Source organism: Salvelinus fontinalis, chromosome 4 (assembly GCF_029448725.1).
Source record: "Salvelinus fontinalis isolate EN_2023a chromosome 4, ASM2944872v1, whole genome shotgun sequence".
NCBI classification, from domain to species: Eukaryota; Metazoa; Chordata; class Actinopteri; order Salmoniformes; family Salmonidae; genus Salvelinus; species Salvelinus fontinalis.
In genome coordinates this window covers 25,424,836-25,450,369 of record NC_074668.1, presented here as the reverse complement: position 1 = coordinate 25,450,369, position 25,534 = coordinate 25,424,836, and the positions used below count along the sequence as shown (strand labels likewise).

The 25,534-nt window shown below is 49.9% G+C and overlaps 1 protein-coding gene across 7 annotated transcripts in view; it reads right to left on the bottom strand.

Moving 5' to 3' along the window:
- LOC129853431 (multiple C2 and transmembrane domain-containing protein 1-like) overlaps positions 1-25,534 on the bottom strand; it is a 247,599-nt gene that overhangs the window by 93,218 nt on the left and 128,847 nt on the right. For all 7 annotated transcript variants that reach the window (XM_055919458.1, XM_055919459.1, XM_055919461.1 and 4 more), the window contains 2 exons: positions 16,778-16,964; positions 2,221-2,314 (listed from right to left, as the gene is read on the bottom strand). In XM_055919458.1, the coding sequence (XP_055775433.1) occupies positions 2,221-2,314; positions 16,778-16,964 (281 nt within the window). The remainder of the gene's footprint in view (positions 1-2,220; positions 2,315-16,777; positions 16,965-25,534) is intronic.

The following is a 25,534-nucleotide window of genomic DNA, read 5'->3' as shown; positions in this document are numbered from 1 at the left end:
AAAGCATACAGCCATGTCTGAGAGTCTAAATGCTTCACTTACTGTCATCACTATAAAAAAAATATATGCACGCCAAACTGTAAGTCACTTTGGATAAAAGAGTCTGCTAAATGACATATAACTACATCATCACTACTCTCCTCCGTATTCCGCTGTCAGTCAGGTGCATGATTGCACCCTCGCATAGTGTTCAGACATGTTATTCACTATCTGTTACACAGTAATGTTGATGCCTCAGCAGCTCAACTCAATGCACTTTTTAACTGTATAACAAAATACCAGTACAAAGATCCATCCTGAGGGAATATGCAAACTACTTCTACTATTGACGCGGTACATGAATGTGTACGGCCCCTCCATTGAGAAGGTGCTGTGTGTTGCTGAAAGGCTGGAACATTAAGGGAGGTACTTACACGGGTAAGAGCACCTCATCAAATGGGATTGTTGGTTTTAGAGACTATTTTCAGTTAATTTCCTGGGCTAGAGTAGAGGTACTCCATGTAAACGCCACAATTAGAGGTATGGGACAGACTGCCACACAGGGAGAGAGGGGGATGGAAAGACAGGAGGTGAGAGGAGAGAGGGGGATATGAATGGGAGTGGAATGGGAAAACGCTTTCTCACAGTCTCCCTCCCTCCCTCTCTCTCTCTCTCTCTCTTTCTCCCCCCTCTATCTCTCTCTCCATTAAAGCCTGTGTGTGTTCCTCTGTGGCCTGCTACCTTGCTCCTGACACCTCTCATGCTGGCCAGCTGTGGAGGGGTCTGCATGCAGTGAGGGTGAGGACCCTTAAAGGAGCTCTTAAAGGGGCTTTGTCTCTCTGTGTGTGTGTGTGTGTGTGTGTGTGTGTGTGTGTGTGTGTGTGTGTGTGTGTGTGTGTGTGTGTGTGTGTGTGTGTGTGTGTGTGTGTGCGTGTGTGTGTGTGGGGCCACCAGGCAGACCCAAAGTGTGAAATCAAAGCTCATGAGCCCTTCCATTCCATTGGGAACACCACACACACACACAAACACACACACACACACACACACACACACACACACACACACACACACACAAACTGGGACAGCCTGGCAAAGCTAATGGGTCAGCGTGGTGGACCGGGCCATCTGAGTGGGTCGGAAATAAAGGATGGACCAAACCATCGGACAGATGGGGTGATTGATGGGCTGAACAGTCTATGAAGGCGGGATTAGTGGAGGGAATGGACAACTTTAAAAGTTAGGGGTGCTATTGCGAAGTTGAGGGTGGAAAGGACAACCTACCAGAGAGAGTGATAGAGGGAGAGAGAGAGAGAGAGAGAGAGAGAGAGAGAGAGAGAGAGAGAGAGAGACTCAAAATGGTGATACTTGACAGTGTCTAGCTCTCACACCAACAATGCTACCAGAGGCCCCTGCATGGAAAAAGAGGACCCACAACTTCATTCAAAGGATATTTCAGGCTATGCACTTCTGTTGAACTAATTGGTTCGATGGCTAGCCTATGCACTTCACTTCCGCAGTTCATATTTTTACATCACAACACTTGTAACTCTTGTTGCAACCCAGATGGAGGAATGACAACACAGCTGGGCAATGATTTTTTGCTTAATTTCTGGTCTGAATGTGACCTGAATACTTTACTGTAGAATAGCTACAGCAAAAGTAAAACCCAGACTGAGCTATGAGTACTGTATTTAGGTCAGCAGTACATAGAGGGATTTCCATTTGTTTCTCCGGTAATAAACAAAGGCAGAGCCATTAGGCCTTGCCCCAACCAGGAAATGAAGGAGTACGGCAGCTCTATCTGCTAATGTGTGTGAGTCCTCTCCCCTGAGTAAGGCCAAACTAAGTCAGTCCCACTTCTTTTCCATTAGATAACACATACTGTGAAAAAGTCAAGAAGTTCTCTCCACTGTATACCTCATTAAAAGTAAGAAGTAATGGAGAAACAGGGATGCCAGGGCAACGTTTCGCCCCTAGATTCATTTCTCCCCAAAATAAAAGTGGTTCTAAATAAGATGTTCTGTAATCTAAATACGATCTCTAAGGGTTCTTATTGGCCATTGTCAATGACACCAAATTCATAGATTGATGTTTTATACATATGGCGTGGGAAGAATACATTTTGTGGAAACAGACAGACAAGCGGGAGTGCCGTTTAGCAACAGATTTACAAAAGTTATTCGCTCTTCATAGCAGAGAAGAAGATTTTTATGTCATTTGAAGAGGTTTTAGTTGACTTACCTGTGACGTCTGCTGCCATCAGCCCCTCTGATCTGATGACCTTAACCTGGACCACTCCCACGTCCTTCAGGTTGTGGAACGACCTCAGCACACTCTGCAGGTTAGAGGTCAGAGGTCAGGGGTGATGGGTACTTTGAGTACATTAAGCTGTGGGAAACAGTTCATGACAGTTTATTTACCACTAACATCCAAACGGTCACATTAAGTAAAGTCGAATGGGCAAAATGTATTTTCATTGCCCAGGCAGTCGACGATCTTCCCTTTCTCTCTTTTCTTTAGTTTAACACACAGGCACTATGTTCAGACGAATGACATTTCTTTTCTGTTTTGTGTGAGCGAAAGAGAGAGAGAGAGAGCGAGAGACAGAGCGAGAGAGAGAGCGAGACAGACACAGAGAGAGACAGACACAGAGAGAGAAAGACAGGGAGCGAGAGAGTAAAACACACGCCATTTACTGATAAACGCCATATAGAGAAATTGCAGAGCTCAGGCACCTCCCACTTCCACTGAGGCGTGACTGGGATTCAGGCAGTGATGTGATAGTTACTGGGCACCATCACTTATTTACTGGTCATACTGGTGTACACACACACACACACACACACACACACACACACACACACACACACACACACCACTCTCTACAGGGTACAGTGATCATCTCTCGACTGTATGATGATGAAACCAGCCCAGTCTGCTGTGACTTTTTCTATCACTCAATGAAAACACACATCTCCATGTTAGCGGCAGCCTCATTGTCCCTTCACAGAGGTCAGATAGGACATAGGACAAGTCTGGCAGCGTAAATGTATGGACAAGTCTAGCAGATAAACGAAAGAGCAGAGGAGGTGCAATCACACACACAGACACACACACACACACACACACACACACACAGCCCTGCACTGAGAGCCGTGCTGGCGTGTCTTAAAAGCAGAGAAAACACACTTCACTTCAATTTATTTCTCTCTCTGGCAATAACCCCCTTACATACCCAGAGGAGTAATTATAATTTACATTTCAGAGTCAGGGCCAGGCTACAGACTTAATTTATTATAAACTCTGTCAGCCTCTGCCTGTTTCCAGTGATATTATTGTTGAAATGCCTTAGAATGAAGATGAGAGGAGAGGAAGGAGAAGGGGAGAAAAACCTTTCCACATAAGTTTAATACATGATTTCTCTGAAGATATGACAGCTTATTATTTGTGATTATTGAGGACGGCCTAAAAGAGAGAGAGAGAGAGAGGAGAGAGAGGAGAGAGAGGAGAGAGAGGAGAGAGAGGAAAGAGAGAGAGAGAGGAGAGAGAGGAGAGAGAGGAGAGAGAGAGAGAGGAGAGAGAGGAGAGAGAGAGAGGAGAGAGAGGAGAGAGAGAGAGAGAGAGAGAGAGAGAGAGAGAGAGAGAGAGAGAAAAAAAACAGAGAGAGAGAGAGAGAGAGAGAGAGAGAGAGAGAGAGAGAGAGAGAGAGAGAGAGAGAGAGAGAGAGAGAGAGAGAGAGAGAAAAAAAACATGGCTGATTTGTGAAGCCGGAACATTTCCATAGCAGAGGAATTTCTGATTTGCAGGGCTGCCTTTTCAGGCCCTCTCAATAGACAGGCAGATAGATTGAAAAGCTCAGGAGATGAGGCCTCTTTATTTTTTTAATGAAAGGCTGTAGAATATATTTTCCCACCCTCCAACCCATCCTCCCCCACCTCTCATCCTCCCCCACCTCCCATCCTCCCCCACATCCCCCACCTCCCATCCTACCCCACATCCCCCACCTCCCCCAACTCCCATCCTCCTCCACCTCCCATCCTCACCCCCTCCCTCACCTCCCAACCTCCCCCCACCTCCCATCCTCCCCCACATACTACCTCCCATCCTCCCCCACCTTCCATCCTCCCGTCCTCCCCCACCTCCCATCCTCCCAGCTACGAACCTCCCCCACATCCCATCCTCCCCTACCTCCCATCCTCCCATTCTCCCATTCTCCCCCGCCTCCCATCCTCCCCCACCTCCCATCCTCCCATTCTCCCCCACCACCCATCCTCCCATTCTCCCATTCTCCCCCGCCTCCTATCCTCCCCCACCTCCCATCCTCCCATTCTCCCCCACCTCCCATCCTCCCAGCTACCAACCTCCCCCACATCCCATCCTCCCCTCCCTCCAATCTTCCCATTCTCCCTCACCTCCCAACCTCCCCCCACCTCTCATCCTCCCCCACATCCCACCTCCCATCCTCCCCCACCTCCCATCCTCCCATCCTCCCCCACCTCCCATCCTCCCAGCTACCAACCTCCCCCACATCCCATCCTCCCCTACCTCCCATCCTCCCATTCTCCCCCGCCTCCCATCCTCCCCCACCTCCCATCCTCCCATTCTCCCCCACCTCCCATCCTCCCATTCTCCCCCACCTCCCATCCTCCCAGCTACCAACCTCCCCCACATCCCATCCTCCCCTACCTCCCATCCTCCCATTCTCCCATTCTCCCCCGCCTCCCATCCTCCCCCACCTCCCATCCTCCCATTCTCCCCCACCTTCCATCCTCCCAGCTACCAACCTCCCCTACCTCCCATCCTCCCATCCTCCGCCACCTCCCATCCTCCCAGCTACCAAGCTGACGAGGCTCGCTCGCTCTGGGTTCAGCCTAGCCCCATTACTGTTGAAGAGGATCCACCCCCTACCCGCCAGCAGGGACTAGGGATCGGAAGGTGTGTGGGGGGGGGGGGGGGGTGCATGTGGCGAGAAAGTGGGGGAGGAGGGGAAGAGGGGTTGGTTATATGGCGGGGCCCCAGCTTGATTGACACCTTGTCACCGTGACGTCTTATTCCATCTCTGTTGTGGAGAAATGAATGTCAGCGCGCCGGGCCTTATGACTCGCTGTCATCTTGGAGGAGCCTCACCTTTTATCAACGCTCCAAATAACATTTCATCCCCACCGACTGCCGGCTGGACAATCCGGTCAGGGGACATTCAATTGGATGACTGTGAAATGTCATAATAAAAATGGAATGCTAAGAGCTTCCTCCTCCTCCTCTCTCTTCCCTTTCTCTACATCTCTCTCTCTACCTCTTCCTCTCCTCTGCGTGGGTTGAGGCGCTGAGTTATAGGGGTGTATGGGGTTGTTATGGGGGTGTTATAAGGTATAGGGGCTGGTGGAGTGGAGTGGCAGCACTTGAGGAGAGGTCAGTGTGTCCCCCTCCACAGGTCCATTAAGACACATCAGTCCAGGTCCTTCTTGGCCATTAGTATGTATACATCCCACCTGCTCTGCTCCCCTCCCCTCGCCTACATACAGCTAATATAAACAATACACTGCAAAGCAGCACCATTACTGGGCTGAACACTAGTAAATCAACACTTCTCTGTTAGGTGCTTAACAAGACATGCATACAAAGAATGTCAGGTTCGTACAGACGGGAACAGAAATGTAGAAACCTTATCAGAAAAAACTGAATGTAACTCAGTGGACGAGAATCTGTACACGGATGGGAAAAACTATGAGACGTTTAAACTGAAAGAAACCAACACAAGCACTGCACACACAACTTCCCACAGTAAACTCTCCTGTAAGAGAGACACATCACACAGCTAGAGACACCAGTCCTCCAGCATCTCACAGCTAGAGACACCAGTCCTCCAGCATCTCACAGCTAGAGAGACACCATTCCTCCAACATCTCACAGCTAGAGAGACACCAGTCCTCCAGCACCTCACAACTAGACACCAGTCCTCCAGCATCACACAGCTAGAGAGACACCAGTCCTCCAGCACCTCACAACTAGACACCAGTCCTCCAGCATCTCACAGCTAGAGACACCAGTCCTCCAGCATCTCACAGCTAGAGAGACACCAGTCCTCCAGCATCTCACAGCTAGAGACACCATTCCTCCAACATCTCACAACTAGACACCAGTCCTCCAGCATCACACAGCTAGAGAGACACCAGTCCTCCAGCACCTCACAACTAGACACCAGTCCTCCAGCACCTCACAACTAGACACCAGTCCTCCAGCATCTCACAGCTAGAGACACCAGTCCTCCAGCATCTCACAGCTAGAGAGACACCAGTCCTCCAGCATCTCACAGCTAGAGACACCATTCCTCCAACATCTCACAACTAGACACCAGTCCTCCAGCATCACACAGCTAGAGAGACACCAGTCCTCCAGCACCTCACAACTAGACACCAGTCCTCCAGCACCTCACAACTAGACACCAGTCCTCCAGCATCTCACAGCTAGAGACACCAGTCCTCCAGCATCTCACAGCTAGAGAGACACCAGTCCTCCAGCATCTCACAGCTAGAGACACCATTCCTCCAACATCTCACAACTAGACACCAGTCCTCCAGCATCACACAGCTAGAGAGACACCAGTCCTCCAGCACCTCACAACTAGACACCAGTCCTCCAGCATCTCACAGCTAGAGACACCAGTCCTCCAGCATCTCACAGCTAGAGAGACACCAGTCCTCCAGCATATCACAGCTAGAGACACCAGTCCTCCAGCAACTCACAGCTAGAGAGACACCAGTCCTCCAGCATCTTACAGCTAGAGAGACACCAGTCCTCCAGCATCTCACAGCTAGAGAGACACCAGTCCTCCAGCATCTCACAGCTAGAGAGACACCATTCCTCCAGCACCTCACAACTAGACACCAGTCCTCCAGCATCACACAGCTAGAGAGACACCATTCCTCCAACATCTCACAGCTAGACACCAGTCCTCCAGCAACTCACAGCTAGAGACACCAGTCCTCCAACATCACACAGCTAGAGAGACACCATTCCTCCAGCACCTCACAACTAGAGAGACACCATTCCTCCAACATCTCACAGCTAGAGAGACACCATTCCTCCAGCACCTCACAACTAGACACCAGTCCTCCAGCATCTCACAGCTAGAGACACCAGTCCTCCAGCATCTCACAGCTAGAGAGACACCAGTCCTCCAGCATCTCACAGCTAGAGAGACACCATTCCTCCAGCACCTCACAACTAGACACCAGTCCTCCAGCATCACACAGCTAGAGAGACACCATTCCTCCAGCACCTCACAACTAGACACCAGTCCTCCAGCATCACACAGCTAGAGAGACACCATTCCTCCAACATCTCACAGCTAGACACCAGTCCTCCAGCAACTCACAGCTAGAGAGACACCAGTCCTCCAGCATCTCACAGCTAGAGACACCAGTCCTCCAGCATCTCACAGCTAGAGAGACACCAGTCCTCCCACATCTCACAGCTAGACACCAGTCCTCCAGCATCTCACAGCTAGAGACACCAGTCCTCCAGCAACTCACAGCTAGAGACACCAGTCCTCCAGCATCTCACAGCTAGAGAGACACCAGTCCTCCAACATCTCACAGCTAGAGACACCAGTCCTCCAACATCTCACAGCTAGAGACACCAGTCCTCCAGCATCTCACAGCTAGAGAGACACCAGTCCTCCAACATCTCACAGCTAGAGACACCAGTCCACCAGCATCTCACAGCTAGAGAGACACCAGTCCTCCAGCATCTGACAGCTAGAGAGACACCAGTCCTCCAGCATCTCACAGCTAGAGAGACACCAGTCCTCCAGCATCTCACAGCTAGAGAGACACCAGTCCTCCAGCATATCACAGCTAGAGACACCAGTCCTCCAGCATCTCACAGCTAGAGAGACACCAGTCCTCCAGCATCTTACAGCTAGAGAGACACCAGTCCTCTAGCATCTCACAACTAGAGACACCAGTCCTCCAGCATCTCACAGCTAGAGACACCAGTCCTCCAGCATCTCACAGCTAGAGACACCAGTCCTCCAGCATCTCACAGCTAGAGAGACAGCAATCCTCCAGCATCTCACAGCTAGGGAAACACCAGTCCTCCAGCATCTCAGAGCTAGAGAGACACCAGTCCTCCAGCATCTCACAGCTAGAGAGACACCAGTCCTCCAGCATCGCACAGCTAGAGAGACACCAGTCCTCCAGCATCTCACAGCTAGAGAGACACCAGTCCTCCAGCTTCTCACAGCTAGAGACACCAGTCCTCCAGCATCTCACAGCTAGAGACACTAGTCCTCCAGCATCTCACAGCTAGAGACACCAGTCCTCCAGCATCTCACAGCTAGAGAGACACCAGTCCTCCAGCATCTCACAGCTAGAGACACCATTCCTCCAACATCTCACAACTAGACACCAGTCCTCCAGCATCACACAGCTAGAGAGACACCAGTCCTCCAGCACCTCACAACTAGACACCAGTCCTCCAGCATCTCACAGCTAGAGACACCAGTCCTCCAGCATCTCACAGCTAGAGAGACACCAGTCCTCCAGCATATCACAGCTAGAGACACCAGTCCTCCAGCATTTTACAGCTAGAGAGACACCAGTCCTCCAGCATCTTACAGCTAGAGAGACACCAGTCCTCCAGCATCTCACAGCTAGAGAGACACCAGTCCTCCAGCATCTCACAGCTAGAGAGACACCATTCCTCCAGCACCTCACAACTAGACACCAGTCCTCCAGCATCACACAGCTAGAGAGACACCATTCCTCCAACATCTCACAGCTAGACACCAGTCCTCCAGCAACTCACAGCTAGAGACACCAGTCCTCCAACATCACACAGCTAGAGAGACACCATTCCTCCAGCACCTCACAACTAGAGAGACACCATTCCTCCAACATCTCACAGCTAGAGAGACACCATTCCTCCAGCACCTCACAACTAGACACCAGTCCTCCAGCATCTCACAGCTAGAGACACCAGTCCTCCAGCATCTCACAGCTAGAGAGACACCAGTCCTCCAGCATCTCACAGCTAGAGAGACACCATTCCTCCAGCACCTCACAACTAGACACCAGTCCTCCAGCATCACACAGCTAGAGAGACACCATTCCTCCAGCACCTCACAACTAGACACCAGTCCTCCAGCATCACACAGCTAGAGAGACACCATTCCTCCAACATCTCACAGCTAGACACCAGTCCTCCAGCAACTCACAGCTAGAGAGACACCAGTCCTCCAGCATCTCACAGCTAGAGACACCAGTCCTCCAGCATCTCACAGCTAGAGAGACACCAGTCCTCCCACATCTCACAGCTAGACACCAGTCCTCCAGCATCTCACAGCTAGAGACACCAGTCCTCCAGCAACTCACAGCTAGAGACACCAGTCCTCCAGCATCTCACAGCTAGAGAGACACCAGTCCTCCAACATCTCACAGCTAGAGACACCAGTCCTACAACATCTCACAGCTAGAGACACCAGTCCTCCAGCATCTCACAGCTAGAGAGACACCAGTCCTCCAACATCTCACAGCTAGAGACACCAGTCCTCCAGCATCTCACAGCTAGAGAGACACCAGTCCTCCAGCATCTGACAGCTAGAGAGACACCAGTCCTCCAGCATCTCACAGCTAGAGAGACACCAGTCCTCCAGCATCTCACAGCTAGAGAGACACCAGTCCTCCAGCATATCACAGCTAGAGACACCAGTCCTCCAGCATCTCACAGCTAGAGAGACACCAGTCCTCCAGCATCTTACAGCTAGAGAGACACCAGTCCTCTAGCATCTCACAACTAGAGACACCAGTCCTCCAGCATCTCACAGCTAGAGACACCAGTCCTCCAGCATCTCACAGCTAGAGACACCAGTCCTCCAGCATCTCACAGCTAGAGAGACAGCAATCCTCCAGCATCTCACAGCTAGGGAAACACCAGTCCTCCAGCATCTCAGAGCTAGAGAGACACCAGTCCTCCAGCATCTCACAGCTAGAGAGACACCAGTCCCCCAGCATCGCACAGCTAGAGAGACACCAGTCCTCCAGCATCTCACAGCTAGAGAGACACCAGTCCTCCAGCTTCTCACAGCTAGAGACACCAGTCCTCCAGCATCTCACAGCTAGAGACACTAGTCCTCCAGCATCTCACAGCTAGAGAGACACCAGTCCTCCAGCATCTCACAGCTAGAGACACCAGACCTCCAGCATCTCACAGCTAGAGAGACACCAGTCCTCCAGCATCTCACAGCTAGAGACACCAGTCCTCCAGCATCACACAGCTAGAGAGACACCAGTCCTCCCGTTCATAATTAACAACCACAATAGACAGAATAGCATCCAAACCTATTCCAGGGGGGGAATAACAGCTATAAGCCCATCCGTGTGGGTCTTCATCAAACAGACCAAAGACTAGGGCCAGACTATAATGGAGATACACACATTTCAATAAGACATATAGGATGAGAAAAGGGACTTGGAGAAACCCAGCGTCTCCAGAGCCCACTCTCAGGTGAGTATTATCAGTTCTCTTCAATGGAGGCAGCTTAAGGGGAGGGAAACGCCTGCATTGTAGGCTGACCTCGGAAAGCACTTTAAACGGGCTAACGTCTTCCTTCTGCTGCCTCACCATTTACACAGGGACTTACCGTGGATGGAGGAGGGTCTCGTCAGGCAGCCAGCTGAAAGCTGAAAGTCATCTGATATGACTGTGCTGTGTTAATGATGTTGGGCCGGGCCAGTAGTGAGAAGTCAGGGACAGAGGGACTTAAACGACCATACGTTATTAAAGAGCCATCTTCTTTGCTTCAAAGCCCGGGCGCTATGACGATGACAATGCATGGCACTTGAAACCCTCACCAACCCCCTTCCCTAAATAGCTTACTGGTTGGTTGGTTGGTTGTTGGGGGGTGGGAGGTGGGGGTGAAGGCTAGGTGGTGTGTTAGGGAGGATGCAGTGATTAGTACTAGTGGGTTTTTTGTACGGCCGTCTGCTAGACAGCTGATTCCATACTGATGATATCAGGGAGTACATTCGGTCGAGCAATGCTTCACACACATACACACACACACACACATATTCATGAACACATACACAGACACACTGAGACACACACACAGACGTGCAAGCACAGGGGCGTGCACACACACACACACACTCGGACTAATTTGCTTTGGGTATTGTACAGCATTAGTACCAGCACTTGCTGTTATCTGTGTGTCTTGATAAGGTACATCTTTATTAAATTCTCTCAATAAAGGGGCATCAGTCAGGAGAAAAGGAATATGCTAATGGTGGCAGTCCTCTTCAAACCAAACCACACTGTCCCCCTCCAACTGAAGAACCAATACAGAACGACGAAGAGCTGAACCTATACAGAGAGACAAAGAGCTGAACCTATACAGAGAGACAAAGAGCAGAACCTATACAGAAAGACGAAGAGCAGAACCTACACAGAGAGACAGAGAGCAGAACCTACAGAGAGACAGAGAGCAGAACCTACACAGAGAGACGCTGAGAAGAACCTATACAGAAAGACGAAGAGCAGAACCTATAGAGAAAGACGAAGAGCTGAACCTATAGAGAAAGACGAAGAGCAGAACCTATACAGAAAGACGAAGAGCAGAACCTACACAGAAGGACGAAGAGCAGAACCTATACAGAAAGACGAAGAGCAGAACCTATACAGAGAGATGAAGAGCATAACCTACACAGAGAGGCGAAGAGCAGAACCTACACAGAGAGACGAAGAGCAGAACCTACACAGAGAGACAGAGAGCAGAACCTACACAGAGACACAGAGAGCAGAACCTACAGAGAGAGACAGAGAGCAGAACCCACAGAGAGACAGAGAGCAGAACCTACACAGAGAGACAGAGAGCAGAACCTACACAGAGACACAGAGAGCAGAACCTACACAGAGAGACAGAGAGCAGAACCTATACAGAGAGACAGAGAGCAGAACCTACACAGAGAGACAGAGAGCAGAACCTACACAGAGAGACAGAGAGCAGAACCTACACAGAGAGACAGAGAGCAGAACCTACACAGAGAGACAGAGAGCAGAACCTACACAGAGAGACAGAGAGCAGAACCTACACAGAGAGACAGAGAGCAGAACCTACACAGAGAGACAGAGAGCAGAACCTACACAGAGTGACAGAGAGCAGAACCTACACAGAGTGACAGAGAGCAGAACCTACACAGAGAGACAGAGAGCAGAACCTACACAGAGAGACAGAGAGCAGAACCTACACAGAGAGACAGAGAGCAGAACCTACACAGAGTGACAGAGAGCAGAACCTACACAGAGAGACAGAGAGCAGAACCTACACAGAGAGACAGAGAGCAGAACCTACACAGAGAGACAGAGAGCAGAACCTACACAGAGTGACAGAGAGCAGAACCTACACAGAGAGACAGAGAGCAGAACCTACACAGAGAGACAGAGAGCAGAACCTACACAGAGAGACAGAGAGCAGAACCTACACAGAGAGACAGAGAGCAGAACCTACACAGAGTGACAGAGAGCAGAACCTACACAGAGAGACAGAGAGCAGAACCTACACAGAGAGACAGAGAGCAGAACCTACACAGAGAGACAGAGAGCAGAACCTACACAGAGTGACAGAGAGCAGAACCTACACAGAGAGACAGAGAGCAGAACCTACACAGAGAGACAGAGAGCAGAACCTACACAGAGAGACAGAGAGCAGAACCTACACAGAGTGACAGAGAGCAGAACCTACACAGAGAGACAGAGAGCAGAACCTACACAGAGAGACAGAGAGCAAAACCTATACAGAGAGACAGAGAGCAAAACCTACACAGAGAGACAGAGAGCCAAAACCTACACAGAGAGACAGAGAGCAGAACCTACACAGAGAGACAGAGAGCAGAACCTACACAGAGAGACAGAGAGCAGAACCTATACAGAGAGACAGAGAGCAAAACCTATACAGAGAGACAGAGAGCCAAAACCTACACAGAGAGACAGAGAGCAGAACCTACACAGAGAGACAGAGAGCAGAACCTACACAGAGACACAGAGAGCAGAACCTACACAGAGAGACAGAGAGCAGAACCTACACAGAGACACAGAGAGCAGAACCTACACAGAGAGACAGAGAGCAGAACCTACAGAGAGACAGAGAGCAAAACCCACAGAGAGACAGAGAGCAGAACCCACAGAGAGACAGAGAGCAGAACCTACACAGAGAGACAGAGAGCAGAACCTACACAGAGAGACAGAGAGCAGAACCTACACAGAGAGACAGAGAGCAGAACCTACACAGAGACACAGAGAGCAGAACCCACAGAGAGACAGAGAGCAGAACCCACAGAGAGACAGAGAGCAGAACCTACACAGAGACACAGAGAGCAGAACCTACACAGAGAGACAGAGAGCAGAACCTACACAGAGACACAGAGAGCAGAACCTACACAGAGAGACAGAGAGCAGAACCTACACAGAGAGACAGAGAGCAGAACCTACACAGAGAGACAGAGAGCAGAACCTACACAGAGAGACAGAGAGCAGAACCCACAGAGAGACAGAGAGCAGAACCTACACAGAGAGACAGAGAGCAGAACCCACAGAGAGACAGAGAGCAGAACCTACACAGAGAGACAGAGAGCAGAACCTACACAGAGAGACAGAGAGCAGAACCCACACAGAGAGACAGAGAGCAGAACCTACACAGAGAGACAGAGAGCAGAACCTACACAGAGAGACAGAGAGCAGAACCTACACAGAGAGACAGAGAGCAGAACCCACAGAGAGACAGAGAGCAGAACCCACAGAGAGACAGAGAGCAGAACCCACAGAGAGACAGAGAGCAGAACCCACACAGAGAGACAGAGAGCAGAACCTACACAGAGAGACAGAGAGCAGAACCCACAGAGAGACAGAGAGCAGAACCCACAGAGAGACAGAGAGCAGAACCCACAGAGAGACAGAGAGCAGAACCCACAGAGAGACAGAGAGCAGAACCCACAGAGAGACAGAGAGCAGAACCCACAGAGAGACAGAGAGCAGAACCCACACAGAGAGACAGAGAGCAGAACCTACACAGAGAGACAGAGAGCAGAACCCACAGAGAGACAGAGAGCAGAACCCACAGAGAGACAGAGAGCAGAACCCACAGAGAGACAGAGAGCAGAACCTACACAGAGAGACAGAGAGCAGAACCCACAGAGAGACAGAGAGCAGAACCCACAGAGAGACAGAGAGCAGAACCCACAGAGAGACAGAGAGCAGAACCTACACAGAGAGACAGAGAGCAGAACCCACAGAGAGACAGAGAGCAGAACCCACAGAGAGACAGAGAGCAGAACCCACAGAGAGACAGAGAGCAGAACCCACAGAGAGACAGAGAGCAGAACCTACACAGAGAGACAGAGAGCAGAACCCACAGAGAGACAGAGAGCAAGCATGAAAACGAGGGAGAGAAAAGATGGGGGAAATGTCTGTTTAATGCGCAGAAAAACAGGGGCTCTGGAGTTGTAAAAGGTGAAATAGCTTTTTCTTTTCATTTTGCATGCCTACCCCTGCCAGCACAACCTCATCCCTTACTTCTCGCTATCACTATTACACACACACACACACACACACACACACACACACACACACACACACACACACACACACACACACACACACACACACACACACACACACACACACACACACACACACACACACACACACACACACACGATCTAGCTCAAAGTGAGTGAAGGAAGAGAGGCCCTCCCGCCATCTGTCTAGGTCCTAGAGCTCCCCCCTTTGAGCGTAGGATGCCACTGCAGCGTGGGAAGTGCTCTCGTGGCCAGCCAATGAGCTGCTAGCGTTGTATGTAGGTCACGCGTCCGTGGTTGGCCTGTGGAGCACTCTCCACTGGAGCTCACCCAGATCAACCACACAACCCAGCAGGACTCTACACTTAAATTAGAGCACAGTTTACACACACACACACGCACACGCACACACACAGGCACACGCAAACGCACACACACACACACACACACACACACGATCAGTCAAACTCCTACATACAATCAAATGAAATAGGTTGCTAGAATATGTTGAAATTCCAGAGATATAAATGACACACACAGCGCTGTAGGAGTATTCAGTCCCTGTCTTAATGAAGGAGCACAGTGTTGGAACAACACTCCTCCAGGACTCAATATGCATTATCAGACAGTTAAGTATCTTCCACCAGATGACATACTGTTGATATATGACGAGTATCCCCCATCAGGCCTGTCAGAGAGTGAGCTCCAGAGCCCTGTGTGAGTGTTTGTGTGTGTGTGTCTTTGTGCTGCGCTGATGGCTGAGTGGCAGCCAGTGAAGGGTTAACAGCATTAAGACAACAGGCGGAGTGTATTGTGCTGTGGCGGGAGGGCCTCAGGAGGACAGGGAGCCTAAGACTCCTCAGAGAGACACCATGCCTTTTTTACAGCAAACACACTGAGGTCCTACTGACGGGTTCATTAACATACACACACACACTCACACACACAGTAACACACTAGCACACTCCACAGAGACTTTTACATATTCACAAATATAAATATTCACACCCACTCACACTATGGTATAAAAGCCCTAATACATATAGAAACCAAGGTCTCTCAGTGGAGAGAGAAGAGGGATTCACGGCAGCTTCAGTTTCAATAGAATCTGTCAGGCTGTCTTCTCTCTTAACCTATCAGCCCCCTCTTTTTCTCCACTTCTCTCTACCTCAGCCTGTTTCTTTCTGTCCCCTCCCCTCTTTCAGCAGTAGTTAGCAGGTCAAAGCCATTTTGATGGAAACGTTGGGGCAGTATAAGGCTTGGTAGGAAGGCCCAAAAAATGGTCAAAGACTCCAGTCACCCAAGTCATAAACTGTTCTCTCTGCTATCGCACGGCATGCGGTACCAGAGCGCCAAGTCTAGGTCCAAAAGGATTCTTAACAGCTTCTACCCCCAAGCCATAAGACTGCAGAAAAATGTATCAAATGGCCACCAGACTATTTACATTGACGTCCCCCCCCCTTTGTTTTTACACTGCTGCTACTCACTGTTTATTATCTATGCATAGTCACTTTACCCCTACCTACATGTACAAATCACTTTGACTAACCTGTACCCCCACACATTGACTGTACCAGTACCTCCTGTATATAGGTTAAGGGCTTGAAAGTAAGCATTTCACGTTAAGCTCTACACCTGTTGTATTCGACGCATGTGACAAATAACATTTGATTTGATTTGGTAAAGCAGAACAGACATGTATACAGTGTGTATACAGTGTAGAGTGAAGTTGATCTTGGGTCAGTTTTGCATTTCCCCCACTAATGGTTAAGGTTAGTATTGGAGGGGGGGAAGCTGATCCTAGATCTGTACTTACTGGAAACTTCACCCTGGAGCCATTTAGAACATGGACAGGTGAGAAAAACAGGGCCTGGAGGGTGTTGTTTCTCTGAACGATCCATTTATCAGTATTGATTGGCTACTGGTTGGAAATGTGATTGAATGAAAAACAAGTTCACATTGCTGTACTTACAAGTCCGTGATATAATGCTGCAGCTTCATGTCTCCACAAGAGGGAGCAGGAGAGACCTAGAGCCTGATAGCTGCTGTTAAGGTCACATAGGCTGTGTTTAGACAGGCAGACCAATTCTGATTGGTCTTCTGACTAATCAGATCTAAAAAAAATACCAATTAGTGAAGAAATATCAGAATTGGGCTGCCTGTGTAAACCCAGCCTTAGTGACGCAGACACGCATGCATAGACACACACACACAAACTAACTCACATATCGCTGTAGTATCAGGTGTCTCTCGTGTGGGTCGTCCAGGATATTGACCGACAGGTCCGAGATGGACACTGCTGCTGCCCCCGTGAGTGTGACCAGCAGCACCAGCATGCCCTCGCCCTCCTCCAGCGGCAGGTCCAACTTATGAGTGTGCTCTTTACTGAGCGGTGACAGGTCTATCGAACACCTGAAAAACACACACATATTTGGAATTTTAGACGTACAGGTCTATGTAGACTAACATTGAGAGTAAAAAACAAAACCACGAGAGTGAGAAGGAGTGAGATATTGGTAAAAGCAGGAGAAAGAGGGGACAAGAAAGAGTGAGGTAGAAAAGACAATAGAGAGATAGAGGCAGAGATGGGGAGAGAGATAGAGAGGAAGAGATGGGGAGAGAGAGAGAGAGAGGCAGAGATGGAGAGAGAGAGAGAGAGAGAGATTAGACCCAACCAAATCATGAGAAAACAAAAAGATAATTATATGACACATTTGAAAGAATTAACAAAAAATCTGAACAAACTAGAATGCTATTTGGCCCTAAACAGAATGAGGGCTATTTGGCCCTCAGGCAGAATACCTGACCACAGTGACTGACCCAAACTTAAGGAAAGCTTTGACTATGTACAGACTCAGTGAGTATAGCCTTGCTATTGAGAAAGGACACCGTAGGCAGACCCCAAGAGAAGACAGGCTATGTGCACTTGTAACAGTATAACTTTAAACCGTCCCCTCGCCCCGACACGGGCGCGAACCAGGGACCTTCTTCACACATCAACAACAGTCACCCACGAAGCGTCGTTATCCATCGCTCCACAAAAGATGGAGAGAGAGAGAGAGAGAGAGAGAGAGAGAGAGAGAGAGAGAGAGAGAGAGAGAGAGAGAGAGAGAGAGCGAGAGAGGCAGAGATGTGGGAGAGAGAAAGAGAGAGAAAGAGAGAGAGAGAGAGAGAGAGACAGAGATGTGGGAGAGAGAGAGGCAGAGATGGGGGGAGAGAGAAAGAGGGGCAGAGATGGGAGGAGAGAGAGAGAAGTCATGCACAAGAACAGCTCCTGACTTGTTATAACTTTCTGGTTGTTAAGAGTGAGAATAACATTATTAAATTAGCAAAAAAATGTAAAGATAATCAAATTGTACAACTGAAGATCAACACAGGAGGAAAAGATTGGTCTTTTAACTCACTCTCTGTCAATCTTAATCGTGCTAGTTAGCCATATTCAAATTTGTCAACTAGCTTACCTTTAGCTCCAACTGTTTACTGGTGGTAACTATAGCAACATGGCCACTGAGGCATGCTAGCAGCACCAGCAGTAGCAGAAACAGAGAGACTTTCCACCCCTTTTTTTGAATTGCCAGCAGAAATCAAATCAGAGAACGGAAGAATCAATTTTAAACACAGAATTCTGAGGGAAAACCAAGAAACGTACTTTGCTGACTGCTCACACAACAGGACTGTTACAACCTGAACCAGGCATTTCAGCTATATGACAAAGAAAGGCATCTGCAAAGGAAGGCAAATGCACATTTTTGAGGACAGCGAGAAGGACCAGGAAAACAGGTTTCTGACGGTAAACATGTACCAGAACGACAGTCATGGTCCAGGGCAGTGAGGCAGCACTTAGCTCTTTTGTGCAGGACTTCTCCATCCCAAGGAAGCTAGCAGAAACAAAAAAAGACAAGGACAGCACGCCGACCTCTCCCCTCACCTCAGAAATCCCCCCAAAAAAGAAGCAGTCCAGGCTCAGACCTACACCCACACGACAGGTCTATACTCCCCATGCCTGCCTACAACCACCAGAGCCAAGACCACACTACCATCAGCCTGCTGAGAGACAGACTTGCTCTGTTAGAGGTATGGGTTACTGAGCTAAAGGAGCAGCACCCCAGCTACACCACCTCCAGACTGCTGAGAGACAGGCTGGCTCTGTCAGAGGTATGGGTTACTGAGCTAAAGGAGCAGCACCCCAGCTACACCACCTTCAGCCCAGACACAGAGCTTCTACAGGACCAGATTAACCAGTGCAGGACCCAGCTGAAGAACTCTGTCCAGCAGCTGAGAGAGAGCCTTACCACAGCGCTGGAGGAAGTAAAGGCCACCATGAGGAGAGAGCCTTACCCCGGCGCTGCAGGAGGTAAAGGTCACCATGAGGAGAGAGTCTTACCACAGCGCTGGAGGAAGTAAAGGCCACCATGAGGAGAGAGCCTTACCACAGCGCTGCAGGAGGTAAAGGTCACCATGAGGAGAGAGTCTTACCACAGCGCTGGAGGAAGTAAAGGCCACCATGAGGAGAGAGCCTTACCACAGCGCTGGAGGAAGTAAAGGCCACCATGAGGAGAGAGCTGGTGCAGGTAAAGGAGGAGATGGCAAAGGAGTTGTCTGTCATCAAGAGGGTGCTGCAGCACAGAGAGCAGACTGTAGATACTCCTATAGAGAAGCTGCAGCCCCTCACCACCCCTAACAACCCCACTGACCCACCTTTACCCCCCCCCCCCCCGACAACCCTTTACCCACACCCCCAGTCAACAAGGAAGCTCACATGGGGACACCTACTACAGAGAGAAGCTCTCTGCCCCCCCCTGACACACCCCTGCACACCACTCCTTGACTATTGGCCAGTCTGAGATATGGCTTTTTCTTTGCAACTCTGCCTGGAAGGCCAGCATCCCAGAGTTGCCTCTTCACTGTTGATGTTGAGACTGGTGTTTTGCAGGTACTGTTTAATGAACCTGCCAGTTGAGGACTTGTGAGGCGTCTGTTTCTCAAACTAGACACTCTAATGTACTTGTTCTCTTGCTCAGTTGTGCACCGGGGCCTCCCACTCCTCTTTCCATTCTGGTTAGAGCCAGTTTGCGCTGTTCTGTGAAGTGAGTAGTACACACCGTTGTACGAAATCTTCAGTTTCTTGGCCATTTCTCGCATGGAATAGCCTTCATTTCTCAGAACAAGAATAGACTGACGAGTTTCAGAAGAAAGTTATTTGTTTCTGGCCATTTTGAGCCTGTAATCGAACTCACAAATGCTGACGCTCCAGACACTCAACTAGTCTAAAGAAGGCCAGTTTTATTGCTTCTTTATCAGCGCTACAGTTTTCAGCTGTGCTAACATAGTTGCAAAATGTTTTTCTAATGATCAATTAGCCTTTTAAAATCATAAGCTTGGATTAGCTAACATAATATGCCATTGGAACACAGGAGTGATAGTTGCTGATAATGGGCCTCTGTTCGCCTATATAGATATTCCATTAAAAATCAGCTACAATAGTTCTTTACAACATTAACAATGTCTACACTGTATATATGATCAATTTGATGTTATTTTAATGGACAAAAAATGTGCATTTCTTTCAAAAATAAGGACATTGCTAAGTGACCCCAAACTTTTGAACGGTAGAGTATATATATAGAACGCTTAACAACTGAATAGTTAGTAGCTACTGTATTTCTGACTGTGCTATTCTTTCTTTCTGCAACATGAAATCACTATCAGTTAGCATGTGGAACATTCAGGGCCTAAACTCATCAACCTTTGGACTGAAGAGTTTAACACTGGAGTTCAACAAAAATCTTAAAGATGTTGACATCATCATTCTGCAGGAGACATATAAGTCAGACATTGTCACTCACTGTCCCACAGGCTACAGAGAGGTAATTGTGCCATCACAGAAACACAGCTCTGTCAATAGAGGCAAAGACTCTGGAGGATTGATCATTTGGTCAAATCCGAAATACAAAATCTAATTCATCCCCTCAAAATTAGTAAATATCACATTTGGTAAAAAAAAAAAAGAATAACAGGTACTGACAGGAAAATATGTGTTTCTTTATGCAATATACACTCTCCACCCCCCCCCCCCCCCCCCCCCCACCCCCCCCCCCCCCCCCCCCCAGAATCCCTATATTACTCAGAGGAGATCTACCCCACACTTGAGGAGGAGTCGTGCCATTTCCAGGTCCAGGGAAATCTGTGGGGTCACAAATGCACGCACAGGAACACTACCTGATCTAACGAGCACACGAGGGGACAGCTTTATTACAGGCCATACTGTTTCTAACTGTCGTAATCTCCCCCATATAAACAACGGTGACAGCACCATCAACAAAAATGGAAGGGATCTGTTGCAGCTCTCTCGAAGCCTGGGTCTGTACTTTGTCAATGGTAGGTTATGGGGGGACTCTTTAGGGAGATTCACCTATTGCTCACCTCTTGGCCACAGCACAGTAGACAATATGATTACAGACATTGACCCTTTCTCTCTCAGCTCATTCACCATCAAGCCACTAACACCCCTGTCTGATCACAGCCAAATTATGTTGTTCCTCAAAAGAACAGACATGGAAACAACCAGACATTCACAGCCCAGTAAGCTGTAGAACATCAGAAATTCAAACAGATTGTTTCATTCTATTCAGATTCACACAGATGGGCCCAAAACAGCACAAAAGACTACCAGAAAGCAAACGGTAACCAAAATATCCAAACCCTCTTAGATAACTTTCTGCATACCATATTCACACACCGTAAAGAAGGCATCAATCTGGCAGTAAAAAACAACTATATATTCAGGAAAACGGCAAAAGAAGCACAACTAAAATTGATAAAAAACAAAACAAAAAAGACTGTTTGCTTTCTGGTATTTCTGTTTTGAAGCAGATTGTAAAATTATGAGGAAAAATCTTAGAACACTATCAAACCAAAAGCACAGAGACCCAAATAATGGTGAATTACACCTTCATTACTGTGAGACTTTAAAACTCTACAAACATACACTCAGAACCAAAAAAGTACAGTACAACAGCAAGCAGCTGACACTAACTGAGGAGTCCATAAAGACAAACAACTTCTGGCAAAATTGGAAAAAACTAATCAAATCAAGAGGAATTAGTGATACAAAATGGTGACATATGGACGACCCATTTTAAAACACTCTATAACACCGTTCAAATTGACAGAAACGCAGAACAATGACAAATTCATGAGAAGTTGAATGGATTTGTAAAGGCAGTCAATGTTGTTCTCCCCCTTAGACGAGAAGGAGCATGAATAGGACCAAGATGCGGATTGAGGGAAAGAAGCCATCTTTTAATGAAGAACAGCAAACAAGACACTACAAACTACAAAACAACAAACTAACAAACCTTCAACCGTCCTGTGTGGCCCAAACACTGACACAGGAACAAACACCCACAAAACACCAGTGAAACCCTGGCTGCCTTTGTATGACTCTCAATTAGAGACAAACAATACACACCTGTCTCTAATTGAGAATCATACCAGGCCGAACACAAAACCACACATAGAAATACAAACATAGACAAACCCACCCAACTCACGCCCTGACCAACTAAAATGAATACAAAACAAAGGAAAACAGGTCAGGAACGTGACAGAACCCCCCCCTTAAGGTGCGAACTCCGGGCGCACCAGCACAAAGTCTAGGGGAGGGTCTGGGTGGGCGTCTGTCCACGGTGGCGGCTCTGGCGGTGGACGAGGTCCCCACCCCACCATAATCAATCCCCGCTTCTTTATCCCCCTCCCAATGACCACCCTCCCACTAACCCCACCTAAATGAAGGGGCAGCACCGGGATAAGGGGCAGCACCGGGATAAGGGGCAGCACCGGGATAAGGGGCAGCACCGGGATAAGGGGCAGCACCGGGACAAGGGGCAGCACCGGGACAAGGGGCAGCACCGGGACAAGGGGCAGCACCGGGACAAGGGGCAGCACCGGGACAAGGGGCAGCACCGGGACAAGGGGCAGCACCGGGACAAGGGGCAGCACCGGGACAAGGGGCAGCACCGGGATAAGGGGCGGCAGGTCCTGGCTGAGGGACTCCGGCAGGTCCTGGCTGAGGGACTCCGGCAGGTCCTGGCTGAGGGACTCCGGCAGGTCCTGGCTGAGGGACTCCGGCAGGTCCTGGCTGAGGGACTCCGGCAGGTCCGGGCTGAGTGGCAGCTCCGGACTGTAGGGCAGCTCCGGACTGTAGGGCAGCTCCGGACTGTAGGGCAGCTCCGGACTGTAGGGCAGCTCCTGACTGGCGGGCAGCTCCTGACTGGCGGGCAGCTCCTGACTGGCGGGCGTCTCTGGCAGCTCCTGACTGGCGGGCGTCTCTGGCAGCTCCTGACTGGCGGGCGTCTCTGGCAGCTCCTGACTGGCGGGCGTCTCTGGCAGCTCTTGACTGGCGGGCGTCTCTGGCAGCTCCTGACTGGCGGGCGTCTCTGGCAGCTCCTGACTGGCGGGCGTCTCTGGCAGCTCCTGACTGGCGGGCGTCTCTGGCAGCTCCTGACTGGCGGGCGTCTCTGGCAGCTCCTGACTGACGGACGGCTCTAGCGGCTCCTGACTGACGGACGGCTCTACTGGCTCGGGACAGACGGGCGGCTCAGATGGCTCGTGGCAGACGGCTGACTCAGATGGCGCTGGGCAGACAGATGGCTCAGACGGCGCTGGGCAGACAGATGGCTCAGACGGCGCTGGGCAGACAGATGGCTCAGACGGCGCTGGGCAGACAGATGGCTCAGACGGCGCTGGGCAGACAGATGGCTCAGACGGCGCTGGGCAGACAGATGGCTCAGACGGCGCTGGGCAGACAGATGGCTCAGACGGCGCTGGGCAGACAGATGGCTCAGACGGCGCTGGGCAGACAGATGGCTCAGACGGCGCTGGGCAGACAGATGGCTCAGACGGCGCTGGGCAGACAGATGGCTCAGACGGAGCTGGGCAGACGGGCCGTTCAGGCACCGCTGGGCAGACGGCAGACTCTGGCCGGCTGAGACGCACTATAGGCCTGGTGCGTGGTACCGGAACTGGAGGTACCGGGCTGAGGGCACGCACCTCAGGGTGAGTGCGGGGAACAGGAACAGGGCACACTGGACTCTCGTAGCGCACTCTAGGCCTGGTGCGTGGTACCGGAACTGGAGGTACCGGGCTGAGGGCACGCACCTCAGGGCGAGTGCGGGGAGAAGGAACAGTGCGTCCAGGGCTCTGGAGACGCACAGGAGGCTTGGTGCGTGGTGCCGGAACTGGAGGCACTGGGCTGGAGACACGCACCATAGGGAGAGTACGTGGAGGAGGAACAGGGCTCTGGAGATGCACTGGAAGCCTGGTGCGTGGTGTAGGCACTGGTGGTACTGAGCTGGGGTGGGAAGGTGGCGCCGGATATACCGGACCGTGAAGGAGGACACGTGCTCTTGAGCACCGAACCTCCCCAACCTTACCAGGTTGAATGGTCCCCGTAGCCCTGCCAGTGCGGCGAGGTGGAATAGCCCGCACTGGGCTATGCAGGCGAACCGGGGACACCACCTGTAAGGCTGGTGCCATGTACGCCGGCCCGAGGAGACGTACTGGAGACCAGATACGTTGGGCCGGCTTCATGGCACTCGGCTCGATGCCCAACCTAGCCCTCCCAGTGCGGCAAGGTGGAATAGCCCGCACTGGGCTAAGCACGCGTACTGGGGACACCGTGCGCTTTACCGCATAACACGGTGTCTGACCAGTACGACGCCCTCTTACTCCACGGCAAGCCCGGGGAGTTGGCTCAGGTATCCAACCCGGCTTCGCCACACTCCCCTTTAGCCCCCCCCCAAGAAATTTTTGGGTGAGCCTCTCGGGCTTCCAGCCTCTCATACGTGCTGCCTCCTCAATCCACCGCTCCTGGGCTGTGGCTGCCTTCTTCACCTCCCGAGAGCGGCGATTCACACCAACCTTAGCCCAGGGTCCTTCTCCGTTGAATATTTGTTCCCAACTCCATTCCTCTTCTCTCCATTGCTTTAGTTCCTTTCCTCCGGCTCCAATCCGCTTGGTCCTGTTGTGGTGGGTGTTTCTGTAAAGGCAGTCAATGTTGTTCTCCCCCTTAGACGAGAAGGAGCATGGATAGGACCAAGATGCGGATTGAGGGAAATAAGCCATCTTTTAATGAAGAACAGCAAACAAGACACTACAAACTACAAAACAACAAACTAACAAACCTTCAACCGTCCTGTGTGGCCCAAACACTGACACAGGAACAAACACCCACAAAACACCAGTGAAACCCTGGCTGCCTTTGTATGACTCTCAATTAGAGACAAACAATACACACCTGTCTCTAATTGAGAATCATACCAGGCCGAACACAAAACCCCACATAGAAATACAAACATAGACAAACCCACCCAACTCACGCCCTGACCAACTAAAATGAATACAAAACAAAGGAAAACAGGTCAGGAACGTGACAGGATTAGAAAAAGCTATAAAGGACAATCAAAATCCATTGGACTCCCCAATTACTGACCAGGAGCGCTATAAGAAACTTCAGGGCCTCAAATTTAAAAAAGCACGCGGATCTGATGGCATCCTAAATGAGATGCAAAATGTAAATTGGCTATATTAAAACGGTTTAATTTGATCCTGAGTGTAGGTTATTTTCCTGACATCTGGAATCAAGGACTCATAACCCAAATATTTAAGAACAGAGACAAATTTGACCCTAACAATTAGAGGCATTTGTGTGAACAGTAACCTGGGGAAGGTTTTCTGTAGTATTATAAATATAAGAGATCTAAACTTCCTTAATAAGCACAATGTCTTGAGTGAAAGCCAAATTAGATTTATAACAAAACATTACACAACTGATCATATTTACACCCTACACACCCTGATACATAAATATGTCCACCAAAATAATATCAAAATATATGCTTGCTTTATCGACTTCCAAAAAGCATTTGATTCTATTTGGCATTCAGGACTGTTCTACAAAGTTATTAAAAGGGGTGTAGGGA